Source organism: Pseudonaja textilis, chromosome 1, assembly GCF_049901715.1.
Source record: "Pseudonaja textilis isolate UNSWEBS1 chromosome 1, rPseTex1.2, whole genome shotgun sequence".
Classification (NCBI taxonomy): Eukaryota; Metazoa; Chordata; class Lepidosauria; order Squamata; family Elapidae; genus Pseudonaja; species Pseudonaja textilis.
The window spans coordinates 285,473,803-285,488,861 of NC_141990.1; the positions used below are offsets into that span (position 1 = coordinate 285,473,803).

Below are 15,059 nucleotides of genomic sequence, written 5' to 3' on the forward strand. Positions count from 1 at the left end.
TACAAATTCTATGTTCAAGAGGTCATTCCTTAGGCTGCAACATATAGCAAAATTCAGAGCATGATGTAAATTCAATATTTCTATATCTTTCAGGCTTAAACACAGGTTGCTTTTATGCCCTCTCAACTTTGCTAAATCGCATGGTAATGCTGCATTATCCAGTAAGTAATTCTCTGTTGAGATATCATCATTCTGATTTGACACCGAAAATAGTAGTACTTTGTGTGAAGGTGTATTCTTTCCTTCCTTCCTTCCCTTGCAGCAATCTGATATTTAACTAATATGACAGAAGATTCTTTATATGAATCTCTATCTCAACTATGTTATCTGAAATGGAAGAGAAATGGTTGTAAAGCCAATTTGGATTCTGATTGGATTAGAACAAGATTCTGTTTAAATCTTCAGTGAAAACTGCAGATACTGTCTTAAAGTCCAGCAAGAGGAAGAGCAATAGCAGGCAATATTTAAACCTTCTCATTTCTACTGTTATCTTTTGGCCAGCCAGCTTCTCCCTTTTTGATTTCAGATTCTGCTGTTGGATATTTTGTCTTTGAAAAAAATCAAGAGCTAAATTTGAAGTCGTGAGGGGAAGGCAAGGAAAACGCACTTGTACAAGAAAACCCTGATTAAATGGACTAATGGGGGAAAATAGTGTTAATTTAAGTGGAATATGCGTTAAGCCAGTAATATATTTTACAAATGCATATTTTCCATAGTTTATATATGTTATGCATGTGTGAAACAGGAATATATTTATTTTATATGTTATAATTTTAGATATGCATAGAATGGCAGATAGGATTTTACACATATCCAGGAATGTATAATGTATATAGATAGATAACCAGGTCAGCTGAAGTCTGTTAAATCAAAATTTATGAAACTGCCACATTTCACAGGCTGTGCTATCCCCCCCCATTTCATCTGGTTAACAATTCTATAAAACAGAGGTCTCCAACCTTGGCAACTTTAAGACTTGTGGACTTCAACTCCCAGTTTCTCTCAGCTTCTGGGTGAGGAACTCTGAGAGTTGAAGTCCACAAGTCTTAAAGTGGCCAAGGTTGGAGACCCCTGCTATAAAACCCATTCGGTCTGAACACCATAGCTAGACTAAGAGTATGTTAATATCTGTCTGGGATGTGGCTCAGGTCCCAAAGACTGTGCTCTAACATTCTACCTGATGTATAGACTTGGGCCCTTTAGAATTTTCTAGCCGGGTGGAACTTTACTGAGAACTCTGAGAGTTGAAGGCAACATATCTGAAGAGTGATCAAGCTGGGAAAAGCTGCACTATATTGTAGCACTGTGGCAATTTTATCCTGATTCTTTCCACTTCTCTTTTTCAAAAACCCTGATGACGTATGCATATATGTTTTGCTTCAGGGAGAGAATCTGAATGCTGGTCGAATTGGTCTCACCATTATAGTGGCTGGCATGTTTGGAGCATTGATTTCTGGCATCTGGTTGGACAGGACCAAAACATATAAGTAAGTGCTTTGTTGTACCTCTTTCCTCTCTCTGCTTCTTTGAAGAAGAGGTAGGCTTTTTCAGTGAGTAGATCAGGGTATAGTGAAGGAGTCAGCAACATTTTTTGTTCTGGGGCTACGCTTTAATTTTTTGCCACTCAGTTTGGGGGCTGTAGGAGATGAGGATATTGATATAGTGGTATTACCAGAGTGAGTGGAGCCCAAATTTTCAAAGAATTAGGAATAAGGAATTAAATAAAATGGGTACCTAAAATCTTGGCTTAAGACACAATTTTTTTCATTCAAAATCCTTACCAATGAAGGATATGATTAACTTTAGAATTAAAAAATGTTATTTTCTCTACAAAGTTTAGAGCAGTTGTTTTTACATCATCTTTAAACAAGTAATTATATAATGTATATACTGTATAATAACTATGTATATAAAATCTTTAAACAAGTAACAATTTCATCTTTTTCTTCTTCTACATAATACCTTGTCATTTGCTCTAAAGATGCAAAGAAAAAAAATTGTCCAATATGTTAAATTTTTTAAACCATCATCATTCAAACTTAATTGAGAAAAATTGCATCAGGAGCTGGCAGAAACAACAATATATTTAAAAAGATAATCTTTAATCCTTTTACATGATATCTCACAAATTAATTTCTAGTCTTCATCTGCTCTCAATTTTAATACCATACTTTATCACTTTCTATAAAATTGCAACAAAACTTCTTCCCATATCTTTATAAAAAATCTTTAATGCTTCATGATTGAATTCTACCAAGAAAAATCCATTAAAGCTTTCAGGAATAAAAATCACATATATTTTATCCATGTTTGAATTAGCCAAGTTTGTAAACCTTTGTTTTACTTTTAAAAGTCCTAATATTTATTCCTTTTATCTAATGTCCCAAAAGCTGATTTATTTTCTTTCCCTCTTAATCTTTTCTCAAGAATTCCTTCATAACACATCTCTTTTGTAAATACAGCATAAGAAAACTGTTACTTTTTTGAGCTAAAATCCACATATCCAAGATGCTTTTCTGATTTATTATTTGTGTCAGCTGGTTTCATTTGTAGCTCCTGTATTATGTCCTTAACAGTATCATTCTTGTATTCTGTTAATTTTGAATCCATATTCAAAACGCCCTGAGTTTTAGTTATACCCTTTTCTCTCACTTTATTTTAAGCCGATTTTAGTACATCAGACAGTCTAAAGTGAAAGTTCTAGGTACATTGTTGTCAAATATACTTGCATTCTGAAACAGTTAAAATAATGTTTCCATTCAGTATTAACAAACCTTTTCCTTTAATTATAATATTTACTTCTTTCTGACTGGCTCTAGTAACCAGCTTTCAAATTCTCCTCTTATGTTCTTCCCAGCCTTTTTGGAACCAGGGACTGATTCTGTGGAAGATAATTTTTCCACATACCGGGAAGGGATTATCCTGCATACAGCCTAGAACCTGTGCATGCACAGATGAAATTTCTCTCATTCAGCTGCCACTTGCGCGGCCTAGTTTCTAACAGGCCATGGACTGGTACCAGTCTGCAGCCTGGGGGTTGGGAAGCCCTGATCTGGCACATTCCAGGCAGACAGTTTTTACATTTAAACTCAAAATCTTAACATTGTTAATAAGTATTTAAAAACCTGTATGTTTTAAATTTACATAAAGCTTGTTTTGCTGCAGGTTGAAGGAAAATCACAATATAATGAAATGTTCTGAAGGTTCTTAATATACAAACCCCAGTTTTTCCCACAGCTAAAAGTGAAATCCTCAGTCTGTCATTGCTTCCCCAGAAATCTGAGAAGAACTTTAATAATTGAACTATGTATGCTTCCGGCCTAATGTGCCTGTTTATTTGACCCTATAAATTGTGTACTTACCCTTAAATGAAAATTTGTTCCAAAATCGGCCGAAAGCAGATTTCTGATTACTATGTGGACAAATCCTTGATGTTTTATTTTCCTTAATATGCAAGCGCTTTATTACTGCATTCTCTCTGGGACATTTTTTCAACTTCAAGTTTACAATCTAGAATTTCTCAGTGGATTCCCATTGAAATATATGTTTTGCTTCTTTGAGATAAGGCTAGGTCACCCACTGTGATGTAACGTTTAACATCTCTAAAAGTTAACTCAACTGATTAATATCAACAAGAATGCAACTACAGTGAGATAACTGCAAGAGAATAGGAAATATTGTTTTGTTGAAGAGAATCCTGAAGTTTACAGAAATATAAGAAATTTAAGGAAAGAAAAAGAAATGGGACAAAACTTGCTTTCCTCAATGCCTCAGTAGGCATACTCTGGGCAAAGACAACATTTTGGGATTGTTGGAAACATTGAGTTATTACAAAAAGACTATTCTGGAAAGACTTACTGAGATCAGTCAACTGACAAGATGCATGTAAAAAGTCCCATTTTTCAAATGCCAGAGTTGTGAGGGTATTGTTAGCCTTTCAGCTTTTCATTTTGTCTGGATATATGTGCATACAAAACATACAAAATGGTTTAATCCGTCCATCATTTTATTTACTAAGAATGCCTGTTGAAACTATGTCCACAGAATTCTTGTAAATAAAAATAATGCTAGTTGCTGCTGTTTTGCTTTATAGCATGTCAGCTTCCTGATTATTCAGAATTTAATGCAAAGACTACAAAAACAAGGCCAGGTAGAACAAGGAACATGGTGAAAGTTCACCTTCTGATACAATACTATATTTGTAAAGAATGAAGAAATTTTCCAGCACTATTAAGTCTAATTTGATTTCTCTATTTAATTTTAGTCAGGTTAGACTTTCAATAAATGATAATAGAAAATAGATAAAAAGCGGTCCAGAGTTAATGACTGGGATGACACATAAATCTTTCAAAATGTATGTATATATTTGTGTTTATTGCAAGTTGGAACAACGAATTCATTGTTCTGGAGTTGGGGGTGATAAATTTGAATAAATACATTCTGAAAATGCTTTTGTTTGTTATAGACAGACAACTCTGGTTGTTTACATCATGTCATTTGTGGGTCTGGTTGTTTATACGTTTACCCTGGATCTAGGTCATATCTGGGTGGTCTTTATAACAGCTGGCGTACTCGGGTAAGTTCACATCTCCCTTTGGGTTACTTTTCTCTGTGAAAGTGTTTTGCTACTTTCTGTGCCCCTAAGATAGTCTCCACTTGCTCTGCAGTGTGTAAGAAAGAAAGCGAAGCTACCAATAACCCTCTTCTCCCAAGGAGAACAATGAGATGTACATGGTAGCCATTGCAGGTTTTCTTGTTTCTGTTAAATGAGGATTCTAGAATGACCCTTCCCATGACCCTTCCCATGTATTGGGAAGCAAGTGGATTTAGGCTTTTGAGATCTAAGAAAAATGAACTTGGAGTAGCATCATCTCTTTAAAACACCCAGGGCATGACATTACATAAGTGCTGAAGCTGAAGTGTTTCCTATATCTATTCTGACAGCTTTTTCATGACGGGTTACCTACCTCTGGGCTTTGAATTTGCAGCAGAGTTAACATATCCAGAATCTGAAGGAACATCGTCAGGCCTTCTTAATGTTTCCGCACAGGTTAGTTTGAGAAATGTAGCAAAGAGACATTTCTAGGTCCAGCTTTGCTGTTCTGCAGGAATATAGCACCACCTGTTGATAAATCAAAATGTTCCATCATGTTCTGTTACACAGCATAGTCTCTCTAAAATTGACTACTATTGCTTTCCAAAGAAGTTTGAAGATGACAAAAATTATACTTCTCTTTTACAGTAATATAATTAAATACATCTGATGCATTTTACTAAATATAATTCTATAAGTTGTCAAAATATGAAATGTTCTAATAATTCTGACCTCATTTATAGTCAGACACTAGAAGTCATGTGGGGTGAGATAGTGAGTTGATAGTGTTTTTTATTACTGTTGAGAACATCAGAAATAGGCAAAAGATTTTAGAACTGGTGAACAACTGTATCTTGTTCAATTCTTCTTTAATATCTCTGTTATCTTGTGCTAGGTTTTTGGAATAATTTTCACCATTAGCCAAGGACAGATCATTGATAACTTTGGGACTAAAGCTGGGAACATCTTCCTTTGCGTCTTCCTGTTCATTGGTGCTATTATCACTGGTAACTACACTCTTCAAATGTTTTCTTACTTGTTTCTGCAGGATATGTGGATCATTTTTGCCTATAAACTGAACATGGTCAGCAACTACCTTAATAGTGAACTGTTAGTGTCTCTAGAAGAAATAGGCCTCTGCCAAAATTTGTCTGGTTTACAATTAGAAGTCAGGAATAAAGTTGATATCCCTTCTGTCATTGCTTAATTGAAGACATGGATCTGTTAAAACCTGTTGCCCACAAGGGTTCTAATTGAAATCCCTTTCTGAAGAAATCACCAGCCAAAAGGCTAAATAGAGTGTGTTGTAATGCTTTATCCACTCATGGTCATATAAGGGCTTTTGAGGATTAAAAGAATTCCTGTTTAAGAAGGGATTGCTGGAGGAGATTTGGCAACTGTCCTCTACTTTGGTCACTGTCGCATTAAATTACAGTAATACACTCTATTTGAAATTGCCCTTGAAGAGTAGATGGAAACTCAAAGTGTTGTAAAATATAGCTGATAGAGTAGCTTTTTGGGCAAGCTAGTGCAAATTTAGAGCATATTATAACTTTTGCAAAATTTCCACTTTTTTCGTAACCACAATTCAAAGTGCTAGTATACTATGGACAAATCCTTTAAGTAATATGTGTAAAGGCTATATGTTCACCTCCTCCTGTTTGAACTTACACCTGTGCCCTTTTGTGGTGCAATTAGAGTAAAAAAAATGATATTTTGGTTGTGGCAGCCATATTCTCAAACCTGTCCAGGAATGGAGTCACTATGTGACTAGCAATTCTGCTTCTTCTCTGAAGCACACTGATCCAACTGCTAGAGGAGTGATCTGTAATTTTCTATAAGTCATTCCTCTGAACCAGAAGTGGTTCAGATATTAGACTGCATGTTCCCTAGTTAGCACCCAATATGTTTACACTTGTTGTTTTCTATTTTTTAGTCTCCAACAGCAGGGTATTTGTAATTGACTTAAATGCCTTTTTTATATTTTTATTTTGATTCATCGTTTTGTGTTACCTGCATATTCTTAGGGGTCAAAATTAGAACTTTTGTAAAGAAGTTAGAATCATTATTTATTTCTCCATCATGATGATCAGTATGAATTATTTTGTTCTACATACTTCCTTAGAGTCCTATGCATCTATTCTGTGTCCTACCTATTGAGTTATTAAGTTCGAATTGCCTTTTTATTATGCTTTAGCTTTCATCAAACCTGATCTCCGAAGACAACAGGCCAATCTGGATAATGAACAGGCTGTGAGTAAAATAAAATATAACCTGTAATTTATGACCACTATCTCCAGTTATATTGCTGTTTTCACAATGAGTAATTAGGATATCTCAGGAGTATAGGAAGTATACTGCTTGAGGAAGTATCTCAGATGGCTTGAATGTGACAGGTACGTCTTCTGAAATTGAGTGGGGCTCAGTTTTCTTTAAGATCATAGCCTGTGTTCATTTTTCCTACTGTCCAGCTACAAGGCCCAAGCAAAATGCAGATAATTTTTCAGTATAAGGGTATGCATGCATCCATAGTATAGTGATACATATTTCATGTAACAAATAAATGAAACATATATGTAAAAAGGATGGTCAAGTGGTAGACTGAGAAAGTTGCATTGGAAGGAATTCATAAGATTCTCAGAAAAAGGGGACATTTTTAGAGGAAAACATGTATAAAGCTGTTATGGATGTAATGAGGTAAGAATGGTGCGCACAGATAGAGAATATGAACAAGTATAGTGAATTATATTGGTATACTTTAGATTTAGCTTTATTGCCTTTTATTTTTATTTTTCATGCTTTAATTTTTTTGGCTTAATATTTCTTATTCCTTTTTGCACTTTACATAATATTGCTATTCCAAAAGGAAATAATGCAATGGCGCACGCACACACACAGAGCTCTCTTTTTATAGAAGTATAGTCCTAAATTAAATAAGAATTACCCCAGATTTTAATGGACATAAGGATACACTTGAGAAAAAGCAAAAAAGAGGAAGGGACTGGCTGGAAGGACTATAAAAACTAGAAAGCAAGTAATAAATATTCAAATAAATGATGGCAGATTAATGTGGAGAAAAGGATGGAGAAAAGAAAGGCATAAATTGGCCAAAGCCTCTGTCGCCAGGCTATGAAATGTGACTGTTAAATTCACAACTTCAGCGACTGAAGCATGCTTGGATTTTTCAATCATAATAGTCCGTAAGAAAAACATCTATAGCCCACATTTCTTACAGCAATAGTTGCCCTGCTGTCTCTGCGAAGATATTGATTCATTATTCGTGAAGTCATGGTATTAATCATGGCTCGTTATATATTGCTTTCTTTCCTTCCTCACAAGAAAAGTAATATCTTTGAGAGTAAAAGACTTTTGGATAAATAAATCATTACTAATTTTGCTGACTTTTGGAAAAAAAAGTTAAAGGCAAAGTCTCTCCAAAGTCGATGAAATTGTCCCCAGAACACCATTATCATACTACAATTGACCAGCTTATTTTGCAGCTGTGGTATAAGTGCTTCTATCCATGCCCATTCAAATCTCTGCTTTTTTATTACACCTGTTCAGATTGAGGATAATGTGTGTGGACATATAGCTCTCATTCTGAATTTGCTTTGTTTACCTTAAGTGATATTATTACAGCATTGTTCACTTCATGCGATGTTATCACAGTTTGGTTAGCATGGAATGGTAACACACTGGCCATGTCAGCATAACAAGAGGAATTAGTATTTTGAATGAAAAGCTAAAGCTAGATAATATTGGAGCAAGAGTTGCTTTAGTTTCATTGCAATACAGATTGGGAATTGTTGGAGGCTAATCTCTTCCAACTTAGTCATATTTGACATGGGAGAGGGAGCAAACATGGATTCTTAATTATTTTCTCCAAATTAATGTATTTAACAAAAAGGTCAGAAAACAGTATTTCTTAATTTCTCTGGTGGTAGTCAGGGCACTACAGAAAATAGCCATGTTCCATGATAGAGGCATAAGTGAATGTGTGCTGTTGGGCTTTGAGAAGGCTTATTCTAGGCAAGGTCAATCATGTTGTGCACATAGCTCTTACCTAGGTTTAGGATATTTCAAAAGCGATGATGGAAAATGTAAATGTAAGAATAATGGGGGAGACAGGTTATACAAATCACATGAAAAAGTGAAAAACACGTGTGCTTTGTAGAGGATCTGTTTTGTTCAATTTGAAAATTTAATTTTCACATTGGAGGTTCAATATATGAACATTTAGCATAGTTCTGGAGAGAATTAAATATCTCTATATGAGATGCTTCTCATATGGGGAGGCATCCCAGAGTCAAAGGTTGCTGCTGCCTTGGAAAAAGTAGGCTTGGAAAGCCAAACATCATACTGTATAGTGTTTTTGATGATCCATCCCGAAGCTGAGGTGCTCTTTAATTCCATTTTTATCTGCTTATGAAAGGATAGCTGGTGAAACACCATCTTTTTGTTCCATTCTACCCTTCATGGGATTGTGACGTTTGGCTGTTTTGCAGAGACTCCAAAGCAGTAACATTCAGATAATGAATTATGGATTTTGTACCTTATCCCCATCATTTCCCATCCTTGCTCAGTAATTGACAAACCAAAGGTAGGAGAATCATATTAACCTACTTAATCAACTGCTTGTGTGAGGCTGCAGTAGTACCAACCCAGTGACACATGCTAGAACTATTATGGGAAAACTGTACTAAAACTGTAATACTGAAGATACATTCTGTGAAAAATTATCCTAACTGTTCACCAGAACTGGTAGGATAAACATTGTGGGGTTTTTAAAAATGTTTTTAAAGTTTTTATCCACATCTAAATATTTTTTAGATTATTATGTGCTTTTAATTCTTTTGTATGTTACCCAGAGTCATCCATTCTGTAAAGGCGGGTGACTATATAAATTTGCTAAATTCAGTAAATTAATGAACAAATAGCAGGAAAAAAAGGGTATGGATTTATATCCTAAAACAATTTTTTCCTCAGATTTTTTTTCTGGAGTTAACTTTTTTTCATTTACAGTATATTAAAATTTCATTTTGATTACATCTACCTTAAAAATTCATTATCTGTACATACTGTTTGCAAAAATGTAGAGCCACTGTAAATCTCATGATTCTTGAAGCACTGAAGTATATTTAAAAGATAAAAGTTGTTTTAACTTTATAGATGCCTTTTCATCCTAATTTCACCAGCAAATTTCAGGAAAGCCTTCAGCTAATGGATATTCAATGCAAATGAGATTCATTCAAAATGAGACCTTAGGAATGGATTTGGCTCCTAATGTAGTTTTAAACAAAGACTACAGTCTATGTAGTCTTTCTGTCTAGGAAGGAAATATTAAATCTTTCATATAAATCAGCCCCTGGACTGGTGTTTTTTTAAACTGCTGCAGCTCACAAAGCATTTTAATTCTTTCCTAAAAGAGATCTTCCTTACTCTGCTTAATACTGCATTTTGGACTTTTTGTGCTCTGGGCATGCTTAATTTGGTTAAACTGGATATTTCTTTTTCATAATTTGCTTTCCCTGGTCCATATTTGTATTCATTTTTCTTGCTCAAGTAGCAGTTCTCTACAGTAAGGGGGGGGGGATTAAGATGTAAGCAATTGCTAATATTGGATTGAATTTCGAAGTAGTTAGCCATAAGGTGGGGCTGGTGATAGAGAATGCTAGCTTTATTTCTGCTTTCAAGTTCATTTTTGATTGGTGAATAGTCGAAACTTAAACTCTCATATATCGTCAAGGTTGTATTTCTTCTTTTGTGGAAGATGAACAGTGAAATTGAGGACATGTGTCATCAGCATTATTTTTAGTGCTGTTTTTTTAAAAAACAAAATAAAGCTTATAAATATGGCTACTGTCTCAGGGTGCAATGCTCACTTAAAGTGAAAATGTAAAGCTTTTTAAAAATAAAATTTTGGCTTAATATTCTCCTAGAGTTCTAGTTGTAGATAATATTTTCTGTTTTGAAAATGAACTTTTTTGTAAAGTAATAAAGCTATTTTATTTTTCCTGCCTTAAAGCTTGATTTTCCATAGGGAGGGCCAGAAAAGAATCTCTTTATGTATTTGTTCCTAGGAATAGTAAGATATTGTCTAAATAATAATGTATGCCAGCACCATAGGTCAGTGGCTTAATGATTTCTATTTTTCATGAATAAAAGTGAATATTATTAGACTGTTTTTTGATCTCAAACATTCAGAGAGACTGGGATATACTGTACCTACTCAGCAAAATATGTCACATTAAATTATAATAGAAGCAAAGAGTATCAATGTGGCTTAGGGTTGTCTTAACGCATAGGCTTGATGGGCACTTGCCCGGCCCCACGAGTATAGGGGCCCCATACTAATCTGTGTATGTTAACTCTTCAATGCACTTTGTGTCATATAAATACAGCAACATACTTATTACATTTTACTGCCTTTTTAAATCAATCTGTTTTATTAAATAACACCAATTTTGTTGGAAGTGCCAATAAAATAAATATATGTTTAATTTTATCAACCATTTACATTTTTATTCCTGTGAGCAGTTGTCATAGGGGCCCTAGTACACTGCTTTGCCCGGGGCCCATAATGCTGTTAAGATGACCCTGATGTGGTTTTAAACTCACATCAAGTTAGCAAAATTGCAGCAATGTACTGAGCTAGAGGTTAAGCCAGAAAGTGGTGGCATTTTAAGTTTGAAGTTTTTAAGATGGTAGGAGTTTTTCTGCAGCTATTCAAGCCAAGCTGCCAAATTCCACCCTTTGTGTGATAGAGAAATGCAGTTATATTGTCCCAATTTGTGAGACATGGGGGATATGTACTTTGGGTTTCTGCTTAATTAAACGTGAGTTGCTCTTCTCTCTATAAATCTCACCAAGCATTTTGCATTTCTTTAACTAGAGATGACAGGCAGCAAAATAGCCTTCTTATTTGAGAGAATAAGATTTTTTCATGACTGAGGGAGAGTGGGAGGCCATATAAATGTTCTTAAATAACTAAATACTTTAGAGGAATTATTAAATCTACCGCATATGGGAAATGGTATGATAGCTTTAATTCAACATGCCAACGAATTTCTTGTTTGCTACACCCTCTGATTCCTCTAATTGTGTATTTTCTTTGGTTCCAGAAATCAGTGGGAGTTGCCTCAGACCAACACTGCACTGCTGTTTGAAGAATCAAATAATTTAAGGCTATAAGTGGCTGAAAAGTTATTGCTATTCCTGCTTCTACTGCCTTATGTTCGTCTCTCTACCATCTAGACTTCCATTACACATGGTTTGACCAGGAAACAGTCTACATAATAATGTTCCTAATGAAAAATACAAGATTTTAAATTATTCTCAACTGATGAAGCTTTTTGCCCTGTTTAGTGGAAGAAAATGAAAGAGAGCAGTTGACTTGCCTTGGCACTTATAAACTGCACGACTTGATTGGGTGTTGCTTCTATCATATTCAGTGTGAAATAAGAATGCCCATCTGTTCATCCTTTTGTGTGGCCTGTAGACTTGCAGATTTGGGTGTGAAGTGGATCTAAAGGAAGATTCTTGCTCCTTAGGGAGAACCAGAAACACTTGCTCTGTGAGCAGTCCTAATGGAAGGGCAACCATTGATTTGTGAATGGGGAAATTCATTATCAATCAAAACAAAAGCAAGGATGACTTAGCTTCTTTTTCTACAAAGTATCTATTTGTATTGTAGACTATTTTTGTGACCCCAGTCCAACAGATATTTTTTAATTAATTGATCAGTATTTTAAAATGGAGATTATGTTTTTTTAAAAACAAGGTGGCATTTTAGAAATATTTTTGGGTAACTGATTTCTAATCCATATTTGAGAAATACATTGTATTTTTTACCACAACATTATTGCTCTTCAGCAATGTGACACTGCAAGGCCACAAGCTGCAGAAGCAGAAATTAAACAAGGGCTCCAAATGGCTTTCATAACAGTCTTCCATAGTATTTTTCTCATAACCTCTAAAACTCTAAACGTTTTCTCTCAAGATTGTACTAGATAATGTAGTGTTAATTGAACATTAACCACTGTAGTCAGCTTTGAAGGGTGGAGAAGTGTAATCAGTGGCTTATTTTTTTTTATATTGCTACATTTCCCTTTCAAGGAAAGAGGAACTAAGTTAATTAAATTGTAGATGACCGAGTGTCTTTATTATGTGGATTGGAACAATAGATGCTTTAAGGAAAAACTTTAAATAGCCTGTAAAGGAATACAATGAAGTTTTTCCAATCTACTCTAAACAGGATGACATGACTATTTTATTTTATTGCAAGGGGAGGGGAGGGGGGAATCCACAAATCGATTAAAAATCATGGAGGACCGTACAATGCAACATCTTAGTTTTAGGTAACTTCAATTAAAATTCATCACTGGACCAAGTGAGAAAACAATGCTGCATAATTTTGTGGGAAAATTTTTGTAACTTTGAAATGGCTGACTGAGTTAGCCTAACAGCTATTCTTATTCCAAAGACTGAACAATTTTTAAAGAATTCCTAGCTTAAGGTGCTTCATTCCTAATCAAGAGTAACTTCCTGTGATCTGAAGAGGGTCCATAGGTCTTCATTTTATTTGTTCAGAGGTTCTTCTGAACATTATTTTTTATTTATAGTAGCTAGTACGCAGAGGCTTTGGCAGGGCGAGATCTCTTTGGGCTAGGGAGTGTAGCACTTAGCTTGGAAAACACTTGAAGCTATAAGGTGGCATTATTGTACTCTTCAGTCAAGTGACATGAAAGGCTATCCTCAAATAACATTTTCTTGCTCTAGAATAAATGCACAATAATTTATTCTTTAGCAGTTTTTCAGTTTTACAGAATGCTTTGCAATCGTTCTTATTGATGAGTATAAGCCCCCTAGAGTTGGTGAGATAGGCAGCATAGAAGACTAATAATAAAATTCATAAGCATCTGTTGACTGAAGAAATCAATTCAACAGTGTTTAATTTGGATTGGGAAATTCCAGGTTGCCAGTTGGCATTTTAGCTGACGATTTATGTTGGCCTAATTTATCTTGTGTGATTGCTATGAGGGTAAAATGGGAACAACAGAATGCAGGATACAAATGAAATAAAAGAAATAATGAGATTTTGTCTTTGGGATTTGCAGATTGCTATTTTCAGAGCTTGTCTTCTAGCATTGTTGAGAAGTTGGCAAGTGTTATCTATTAATTTACTAATAGAAAATTTTATTGATTTTAATTCAATTATTTCTATTCTACTCTTAGTTTTCCTTAGGGTAGTTGTAAATAGACATTCTTAATGGAGTTAGCACTGGGCGTACTCATTTAAGGTATCATTGTGTAGGGCTATCTCCTTCCCTACTTTATGTATACTGCCTCTATTTCCTTGTTTTCAAAGTTTTACAGTTGTCAATTTTTCTGAGCATGACAATATTATGCCAAATGAACCCCATCTGTTTTAATGTAATGAATGTAATATAAAGGCTTATTTTCCAAGCAAGCAATTTGTTTGGATTCATAACTTTACTGGTTTGGTAGTAGATAATACTGACCAAAAATGACATTTATAGTAATATTCTTTGTAATTCCTTTCAACTTTTATATGGAAAGGCAGAAAACATTTGAAAATAAAACACTGGAATGTATAGAGTCTTAAGTGAACAGTGATATGATTCTAAGTTATAGATTAACAGTGTTATTGTAATTACTTTATATTTCATAGTTGATTTTGTCTCAAATTTTTTCTTCAGATAACTTGTATATTAATACAAGAAAGTGACATATTTACTCGAGTTTTTATTACTTCCTAAACATTAACAATCCTACGTGGGTCTACTGAGAATTGTTACAGTGAAAACAAACCAGACATTGCTTTCAACATTTTAATAGAACAATTCTGAGAATGCTGAGTTAGTTTATACTAAGCCAAACACACCAATCAAAACACATTGTGACTTAATTTGGATGTGTGAACTCAGCAATGAGCTGAACATGGAGCCTTAAAAATATTAATGGGCATCCATTGGGGAATACATATGATGACATGCTCGTGATGTGATCATGCAAATGCTGTAACTTATCTTCTTGCAATAAATGTGATGCAAATATGTAATTGTATAATTTTAACGCCAGGATAGTAGTTTGGGTACCACTGAATTTCAATGTCCTGCCAGATATATGCACTTGGTTGGTAGACTAGCTTCAACGTAGTGCCCGGTTTTTCAAGAATTTTCTTCTGGCTATCGAGATATAAACTATACTTCAATATGCTGTAGTTAAGAAGCCATAAGGGTTTTTCCAATACTGTGTCTCCTGTGGGGGTGGGTGGCAGGGAGAGCTGAAATGGCTAACAAGCTTGTAGGAAGAAACTGACTGAAGAGAAAGAGGAAGAATTACTAGCAGACAAGATGGATTTAAGCTGTCTTGGACTGCTGAAGAAAAGCTTGTTCCAGGAGGATTCAGGACCACCTTGGATCAGTATAGAAATTGCTAATCA

At 34.7% G+C, this 15,059-nt stretch overlaps 1 protein-coding gene across 2 annotated transcripts in view; it reads left to right on the plus strand.

Moving 5' to 3' along the window:
* FLVCR2 (FLVCR choline and putative heme transporter 2) overlaps positions 1-14,670 on the plus strand; it is a 46,122-nt gene extending 31,452 nt beyond the window's left edge. The window contains exons 4-11 of one of the 2 annotated variants that reach the window (XM_026712056.2): positions 94-161; positions 1,384-1,487; positions 4,466-4,576; positions 4,945-5,050; positions 5,490-5,601; positions 6,792-6,847; positions 9,100-9,194; positions 11,716-14,670. In XM_026712056.2, the coding sequence (XP_026567841.1) occupies positions 94-161; positions 1,384-1,487; positions 4,466-4,576; positions 4,945-5,050; positions 5,490-5,601; positions 6,792-6,847; positions 9,100-9,180 (638 nt within the window). In that variant the 3' untranslated portion in view covers positions 9,181-9,194; positions 11,716-14,670. The remainder of the gene's footprint in view (positions 1-93; positions 162-1,383; positions 1,488-4,465; positions 4,577-4,944; positions 5,051-5,489; positions 5,602-6,791; positions 6,848-9,099; positions 9,195-11,715) is intronic. The other variant, XM_026712064.2, reaches the window with a different exon arrangement.
* The last annotated feature ends 389 nt before the right edge of the window (positions 14,671-15,059 follow it).